Source organism: Hydra vulgaris, chromosome 14 (genome assembly GCF_038396675.1).
Source record: "Hydra vulgaris chromosome 14, alternate assembly HydraT2T_AEP".
Lineage (NCBI taxonomy): Eukaryota > Metazoa > Cnidaria > Hydrozoa > Anthoathecata > Hydridae > Hydra > Hydra vulgaris.
Genome location: NC_088933.1, coordinates 7,220,172 through 7,229,876, shown reverse-complemented (window position 1 = coordinate 7,229,876; position 9,705 = coordinate 7,220,172). Strand labels below are relative to the sequence as shown.

General features: G+C 29.6%; 1 protein-coding gene across 1 annotated transcript; it reads left to right on the top strand.

Annotated features, from left to right (window-relative positions):
* Positions 1-3,827: 3,827 nt before the first annotated feature.
* On the top strand, positions 3,828-5,363 carry LOC136090874 (uncharacterized). Its single transcript, XM_065817850.1, has one exon. The coding sequence runs from the start codon at positions 3,828-3,830 to the stop codon at positions 5,361-5,363; it is 1,536 nt and encodes a 511-aa protein (XP_065673922.1).
* The last annotated feature ends 4,342 nt before the right edge of the window (positions 5,364-9,705 follow it).

Below are 9,705 nucleotides of genomic sequence, written 5' to 3'. Positions count from 1 at the left end.
TCGGCTTGAAAATATTGGGTGTTACTTTTTACACCAGACTGAGTGATACTACCAATTTCAACTGGCTATTAACTCTAAAAAAAGTAGAGCAAAATCTCAAGTTTCTGGGACTACGTACTTTGTCACTTAGGGGAAAGACTATATTGATAAATACGCTAGCAATGTCAAAAGTACGGTTTCTGGCAAACTTGTTGCCCATTTCTGATTGGATAATAGAACGTTTGCACAGAGTAATTTTTTAAAATCTATGGCAAATGACCAATTTCAATCCGGTCATGTGAGAGACACTTTTCTTACCTGTCAAACGCGGGGGAGAGGGGGAATTTCATCTCCGAAGGAGCAAAGTCTTGCACTTTGCCTCAAAACACTCTTTCAACTGAAATAATGCGTAGAGGATAAAACTAACGATTATTACTACTTTTCAAAGTATTGTTTGGCAAGTTCACTAAAAAAATTTACGAACCAAAACCAAAGCTGGAACTTTTTAAAACAGAACAATTTTCCAAAACATTGGGACAACAAAACGTCTTAGTATTACAAAACAACAAATAAAATATTAGGCAAAAACGGGTCCCTATTTAACATCCCCCAAAAATCAGCAAACAATTTTTACTAAGTAGTGGCAAAAAACAAAACGACAATCGTGCCAGAAAAACTTTCCGGAACGGTTCAACAAAAAAAACAATGCCGTGGACCCAAATTTGGGAAAAAAACTTTACTTCCCACGCATGCGGACCGACACAAAGTATCCTCTTTCGTTTTCTACACAACAGTCTACCTTCTGCGGCCTTGCAAGCCAAAAGCACAAAGCAACAGGTCGTTAAAAATAGCAAATGCAAAACTTGTAGTAAAATTGAAAGCAACCTTAATATCTTTGCCTATTATCCTCCTTTTGTTGAAATATGGGAGTATTTTAAACATGTATATAACTCCTTGACATCCCAAAACAATTTTTTTCCGATAAATTTAATTTTCTCGATAGAAACAGCGAATTGTAAATACTTATTGTTTTAAAAAAATAATAATAATAAAATAAAATAACATTTTATTTGTTATATTATAAAATAATAATACCACGTGTAACGAAACATTATAAAAAGTGGATTAACAAGTTTAACTAAGTATAACGTAAATTAATGTTTCTTATCATAAAAACAACCAGTGTTTTTTAAAAAAAAAAGAATAAAAAAAAAAGAAGAAGAAAAAAAGAGACCAGAAACTTTTTGTTACTCAGATATTAAGTGAAGTGGTTGTAGAACGAGCGCACCGAGTCGGTGCAGTTAAAGATAATAAAACACCTAGATCAATCGCTTTAAAGCTTTTGAATTATCATGATAAAAATAAAATATGTTAAGCTAAATACTTTGCTTACTTAATTTTTCTTGGCTTCTTAGTTAAACAAAACTGTTGCTTTACAGTTAACCATTTATTTTGCAACGTTCGAACATTAAAAGTGCAAATCACAACAATATCGTTATGTTAAATATGACTTGAATTATATGCATTGATCATCCAAGTCTTATTTCAAAGTTGTGGGAAATTGTTAAGGTAAAATTTCTGGAATATATTTTCCTTTTTCTTCCTCCTAATTTTGCTTTTTTCTGAGTAGTTTCTAATTTTTTTAAACTTTTCTTTATTTTTCTAAGAGTGATGAGTGAAACTTAATAAATAAATATTTACAAAAATTACACCTAACTTGTATGTATAGAAATTGTTTTGGATATCCAGAAAAACTATAAGTTGAAAAATATATCCGCAATTCCAGAAAAGGCTGATCCCTGTATACGCTCCTATAATATTAAAGCTTATTACTCAAGCTATTTTCTTTTTTAATAATCCAGCAGAAATTAAAATAATAAAGGTAAACGAATATGTCAATTTACTTTATAGTTAACGCATACCAACATATGTTTATTTCAGCATTCATCCAATCCAAATTTATGCTAATGCAGAAAATATTGAGTGAAAAATGTCAGGAATATATTTTGCTTAGCGTTTGTCTTAACTCTGCGTTAAAATTATTAGTTTTATTTGAAAATTTTTATTAATTTTTGTATAAGTTAGGTTAATAAAAAAAGCAATTGCTTTTACTCGATATTTTTAAAGTAATTGTTACGCTTAACGTGAATACAAATTTGAGCAAAATCGATAAATGTATTCACATAAAGGTCAGCAATTATTCTAAAAGTGTTAAATAAAAGCAATTGCTTTTTTTTATTCAAACGACCAAATGAGCTGAAGAGTATAGAAAAGATGTTAAAACCATATAAAACTGTTGTAAAAATTATATATTTAAAATTGTGTTATTTTACTGAAACTTTTTCTTTAAAACAAATTTATTTACATGATATATAGTTAAATACGTAACAAAAAAATAAAATAAAATCTATATAAAACATATTTTTCTTAAAAAAAAATTAACGTTGAACGCACTTTTCCCAATCAGTTATAATAGCCGCCATCAACAGAACCGAGGAGTCAGGCATAGCCTATTGTAAAGAAAACCATATTAAAATAATTAAAAATATTTATTACCGATAGGGACGAAAATTAATCATGTACGAAAAAAACAACGTGATTCCATATTAGTAGGAAGTTATAAAAAAGTTAGTAATAAGTGAAAAAAAAGAACAAAATAGAAAGATATTTAAAAACTACTTACTTTTGTGAGCATTTTGGCTATGGTGTTAATTTTTGAAACCAATATCTTTTATTAAAAGCCATCTCGTTTAATTAATCTCATTCAAATATTAACACAAAGAAAAAAAAAATGAATGAGATATAAACAATTGCACTATAGTAATATCAAATGCTATATTGGCTTTTAGTGAATGATTAATATATATATATATATATGTGTGTGTGTATATATATATATGTATATATATATATGTGTGTGTGTGTGTGTGTATATACATATATATATATATATATATATATATATATATATATATATATATATATATATATATATATATATATATATATATATATATATATATATATATATATATATATATATATATATATATATATATATATATATATATATATATATATATATATATATATATGTGTGTGTGTATATATATATATTAAAAATAAAAGTAAAATTGGCTGCTTGGATACCGTCACCACAAAAAATGGTAACCAAGACGGAAATAGAAGCGCTAATCAAGAGAATATCTGTTCTTGAAACAGCGATTGTTGTGAAAGATAATCAAATTGTGGAATTAGAGAAAAGAGTTAAAACGCTGGAGGACAAAACAACAAATTCTGTGACTTCAACTGTGAACATTGGAAATGATTGGGTTAATGTGGTGTTGCGAAACGCAAAACAACCGAAAGAACAACTAGTTGTGGTTAACGCAGCAATTAATGAGCAGGAGGAGCGAAAGAAACGCGAAAGAACGTCATTATATATGGAATTAAAGAGTCGAGCAAAACTAAGAGCAAAGATAAAATTGAAGAAGACAAGAAAGCAATTGAGGACTTACTTAAAACAATAGGAAAAGAAAATGTTAAACCGATACATTTAAGGAGATTCAAATCAAAAAACGCTGCCAAACCAGGCCCAAATCTACTCGAGTTATCCGAAGACGAAAGAAATCCTCTCTTACTCGCGTCAAAAAAGCTAAGAGAAAAGCAAGATTTTAAAGAAGTCTATATATGCCCAGACTTGACAGAGGCCGAGAGACTACAGGACTTTGAGTTGAGGAAGAAACGAAACGACTTAAATTCAAAGCTTGACGCCAACTCGCCCTTTCGATATGCGATTCGTGGAAACGAGATTGTGCGATTTAAAAAACAACTATAGAGAAAAAAAAATGAAAGCGAAAAAAAGCGAAAATTTATCGTATTTATCCTGTATATATTTGAACGCCACTTCACTAAACAACAAGTTTGAGGAATTTAAAGTATTGTGTCACCTGAATGAACCAAACATAATCGGAGTAACGGAAACATGGTTTAGTGAAACTTCAATTACGTGTGTGGAAAATTTTTGCTTATATCGTAGCGACAGAAAAGATGGCCGCGTGGGCGGAGGAGTTTGTATTTACGTGAATAGCGAAATAACGTCTTATGAAGTAAATGAAAAATGGCTATTGACGACTGACTTAGAACAAATCTTGACTGTACTAGTATTCGGGAACGACAAATTTTTGGTAGGATGCATATACCGACCAAACGATGTGGTAAATATGGAACTGTTCAGAAATGTGTTCAGAACTGCAATAGAATATGTGGACAAACGGGGTTTTAAAGATCTTTTAATAATGGGTGACTTTAATTTTCCGAAAATTGAATGGTCAGATGGAGCAGTTCAGGCAATAAATTCCAGTGAACACTCGATAGAACATCATTTCTCGGAAATAATAAACGACGAATTTCTAATTCAGCACGTCGCGATACCTACTTTTCAACTAAACGAATCAACGTACGAAAATACATTGGATTTACTGTTCACAGTAAACGAACAAAGATTATTTCAAGTTGAGACAAATGCGGTATTAGGGAATATAAGCAAAGGACATCTTGTAATTTGCTTTAAATATGCACTCAATCACCATGAGACAAAAACTGTAGCTAGCAATCGGAAATATATTTTAAAAAAAGCTGACTTCGCAGGAATGAACAAATTTTTTACAAATACAGACTGGGTAAACATTTTTGATGCAATTAATGTCCAGGAGATGTACGACACGCTCATTTTTTATGTTAACGAAGCTTGTCAAAAATATATACCGTGTCACAGCTCGAAAAACAGGACTCGTAAAAGAATTTTTTGGATTGACAATGAACTAAAAGAACTTGTGAAGAACAAAAGACGAATGAGACATTTAAACTGTTGCACAAATTGGAAAAACAAAAATATGGTAAACGAATACAAAGCATTGTGTAAAACAGTTAAAATTGAAACGAGAAAAGCCAGAAAAAAATACGAACGCGAACTGGTCTACAAATCGATTAGAAACAAGAAGATACTATTTAAATATGTGAACGATCAACAAAATGTAAAGAGCTCAATTAAAGTGATAAAAAACGTCGAAGAAAATGTTACAAATACGACTAGTGAGATTGTTGACATTTTAAACGAAAATTATCAAAACTCTTTCACTAGAGAGGGCGACCAAGTATTACCAGAATTCCGATCGAGATGTGGGGGTAAATATTTAAATTTTGACAAGAGTGCAATTAATTACAGTGACGTAGTAACAAGATTAAGCAAATTATCCATTGAGAAATCATGTGGAGTTGATCAATTGAGTACTATCATTTTAAAAAATTGCGCTGAAGGACTAGCAATGCCAATCAAATTGATATTTATGTCTTCGATTGATAAGAGCGAACTACCTAAGTAATGGAAATTTGCAAACATTACCCCAATCTTTAAGAACAAAGGCAGTAAGCTAGAAGCGAATAATTATCGACCAGTATCACTGACTTCTGTGCCGTGTAAAATTCTGGAGAGCATAATAAAAGACTCTCTTTTGGCACATTTTACGAACAATAAATTTTTATCGAAGTGTCAACATGGATTTGTTAAATCTAGATCATGCACGACAAATCTCATGGAAACTGTGCATTATTTAACAGAAAATATCGCACTGAATTGTCCGGTAGATGTGGCTTATTTAAACTTTGCGAAAGCCTTCGACACAGTGCCGCACAAAAGACTCGTTTTAAAATTAAAAGCGTATGGAATTACAGGAAAGCTGCTAAAGTGGTTAGAGGAATTTTTAAAAGATAGAAAGCAACGCGTAGTCTACGGTGATACTGTTTCGAGCTGGCGCGATATCTACAGCGGAGTTCCGCAGGGATCGGTAATTGGCCCGATATTGTTTGTTTTGTTCATAAATGACCTGCCGGATAGAATACAAAATGTAGCCAAGCTCTATGCAGATGACACCAAAATAATGATCGATGTGAACTCAATAGAGAAAATAAACAGTCTTCAACGAGATATAAACAGTGCTTGGGACTGGTCTAAAGAATGGTTAGTGAAATTCAATAAAGAAAAATGCGAAATAATACATTATGGAAGTAACAATCCAAAACACGATTATTCAATGGATAATGTTGTCCTAGGACAAACTACTATTCAAAAAGATCTAGGCGTATTATTCTCAGCAAACATGAAATGGAGACAGCAAATTATATCTTGCAGCTCGAAGGCAAATAAAATGCTGGGAATGATTAAAAACACATTTGTTAAACTGAATGTGCAGACTCTTAAAGTCTTATACGTGACGTTTGTTCGTCCAATAATTGAATTCGCGGTTCCAGTGTGGTCCCCTCAGCTTAAAGGAGAAATAGAACTGCTCGAGAAAGTTCAACACAGGGCTACGAGACTCAATCCGACTCTGGCAAAAATGAAATACGAGGAAAGACTGAAGATTCTTGGCCTCAGCCCATTATGTGAACGCAGACTTCGTGGAGATTTGATCTAGATTAAAAGTTATTAAATAAGATTGAAAATGTGGACTTTTCAAACGGTTTCAAGCCTAATGATTTTCAATTATCTAGAGGAAACGGTGTCAGGTTTGAACGCGAAAAAACTAAGTGCAACTTAAGACACTCATTCTTTACTAACAGAATAACAAAACCATGGAATAAACTACCTAAAGATGTAGTTAATGCAAAATCAGTAAACAGTTTTAAAGCACAATTAGACAATTGGCTCCTTTTAAATAAAATTAATACTGACACGGCTGTCTAAGTGTGTTATTAATACACACACTCGTCGTCTTCGGGCGGCTACAGCATCTACTACTACTACTATATATATATATATATATATATATATATATATATATATATATATATATATATATATATATATATATATATATATATATATATACACACACACATATATATATATATATATATATATATATATATATATAAACACACAGTTATATGATTACTTTCTTTTAATTGTATACACGAAAGTTTTTTATTATCCTACCGGTACTTCGACCACTGTATGGGGGTTAATGACCACCCCATCTAAATTTATGGGGGTATTGACCACCCCATCTGTATGGGTGGTCTGACCCCCCCCCATACTGCACCGATCTTTGTAAAGATCTTTGGTTCAAAGGACCAGTATTGTCAACGCGATAGCGTTTGTAGTCTTCATATGTAAGTTCTAAAAATAAAAGTTATTGATATTTTTACAAATCTAACTGAAGGAGCAAAATTAGAATTGCAAAATTGATATTGGAATTATGATATAACTTCCTGTAAACTTTGCAGAAATATTAAAAATGCAAGCAAAACTACCTTTGTATCATGGCAACATAATAAATGTGTTACATCAAGAAATTTTCAAGCACAGCAATACTGACAGATCTGGCTCATTTTACCTAAATAATTATAATCTAGAATAGTATCACTTCTTGCTAATCAATATATTCTGATCGTCTAGCAGCATTTCGTACATTTTGAGAATGATTTATCTCATCGAGATTAATCATTCTCAAAATGTACGAAGATTTTATATTTTGATGACAATTATTTTCAGCTTGCCTGGTTCTTATCATTTTAATAAATTATCAATTGTTTTTAAGTTGAAAGTATTTCTTCTAATAACTTATTTAAGCCTAATATCGGCCATACAAAAAAAAGAGAATAGAAATTAAATATAAATATCAAAAATAGTCTAAAGTGGTAAACAAGTTCACAAAGTGGTAAACATGTTTTCATAAAGAAAAATTAACAAAAACCTGCAATCCTAATAACAAGGATATTATTTGGTAATAAAAACAAAAACACAATGTTGAATCTTACTTAGTTTCTCATCTATAAAACAATTTTATTTAAATATTTAAAAGAAAAAAAAAATCAAGATGCTTTATGTTAAGCAATATATTAAAAAAAGAATCAAATGCAATTACTTTAGAATATATATGATATATAAACCTCTACAATTTAACTCATTAGCTTAATCACTGGTATAGCATCGAGGTCAAAAAATAATAAACAAAAATTAAAACAATTTATTACAATAATTTTTCAAAATAAAAACCTCAAACAATTTAACTTAGGATTTATTAATATCTATATTTTTTTGGCAATTTCAGTTAGTATATTTTTATCTAAAGTAATAAAAAAGATAAAACCATTTAAGAACAAACTTAAAAATCTAAATATATATTCAGATAGCTTAAAAAGAAGCATAACACAACATTCTTTTGACAACTTCCAACATCATTTTTTTTACTTTCTACTACTTTTTTTCTATTTTCTATTTTACATTTTTCTTTACCTTTCTTTTTACCTATTTCTTTTTTATATAAAAGAAAATATACATATAGATACAGAGAAATATAAAATATACCGAAATATACGCAAATTTATGTAAATACATTTACATGTCCACAAATAACACTCTTATTATATTTAAAGAAAAGGAAATATGCTATAAAAATCAGAAAAATACAAACAACCAACAACAATCAAACAATAGCAAAAAATTTAAAGTAAAATTAAACAATGAACAACATCAATTCCTTTTGAAACTAAAAATTGATTGGCTCTAATTCCCTAGCATATCTTGCTTGAAAGACCGCGTGGAATACTGATCCGCGTGTGTAGAAAAGTTTAGAAACTACTTTAAAAACATCACTGCTACTACTACTACTACTACTACTACTACTACTACTACTACTACTACTATTACTTCGCAATCGAATTAGGGAAATGTCTATAGCTTTTTTATTTACCCGGCCTAAAGACGCTTAAGTTATTAATATGCTTATATAATTAGTTAAAATTGCGCATTTAACACACAATTAAGAGACAACTTTTTTCTTATAGGAAAAAAGATTTTACATTCAAGCTCGTTTTATACTTCAAAACCAAATAATAGGGCGAAGATTCTGGAATATACTTACTATGAACCGTATTAAATGGGTCATGGTAAGTTCATTGTTCTACATATTTTTAAAAGCCTAATTTCGAATGTTTTTTAAATTTTTATACCAATTGTCATTAATAAACACATTGTGTTTTATTATGGGTTAAACACATTAAAATGTTTTTAATGTGTTTAACCCATTTTATGTTATTATAACAATAATAAGACATTTCAATAGTTAGGAGTGCTCGAAAAAACTAACATATTTTTCTTATTTTTAAAAATTAAAAAATCTTCATCAATACTCTACTTAATAATATAGAACCATGTAAACAAAAAAGCAAACCATTTTGTTAAATTGTATTTAAATTAAATTTAAAAATCCAAAATATATATTACAACTAAAAAAAAAGGTCTAACTTTTTTAGATGACAGGAAAAACTTAAGTAACGAAAAAAAAAAAAAAAGAATTTATTAATTTTCATTAGCTTTTCTTTATTTGCTTTTATTTATTCGATAAATATTTTAGGATTTCCATGAAATGATGCATCATTCACTTAGTGCACTGAAGAATCTTTTCTATTTTTTGTACTTAATGCGTTTTTCCTTTCACCCAATGATGTATTAAAATACTCAGAGTTAAACTCTGAAAAAGTTTTTCGTTCACATAACGCTGAAAATAGTAACAAACGGAATACCTCCGTAAGGAGATTTTTCGTAAGGAGATTTTTCGTAACTATTCATAAAAGTATCAAAATTATTTAAATTAAGTGAACAATAAAATTTGTACAAATTCTATAAATTAAATATTTAACCAAGCAATTAAAAAAATCGATAAA

Coding starts and splice junctions, on each gene's coding strand:
- LOC136090874 (XM_065817850.1), top strand. CDS start 3,828: ATGAAAGCGAAAAAAAGCGAAAATTTATCGTATTTATCCTGTATATAT.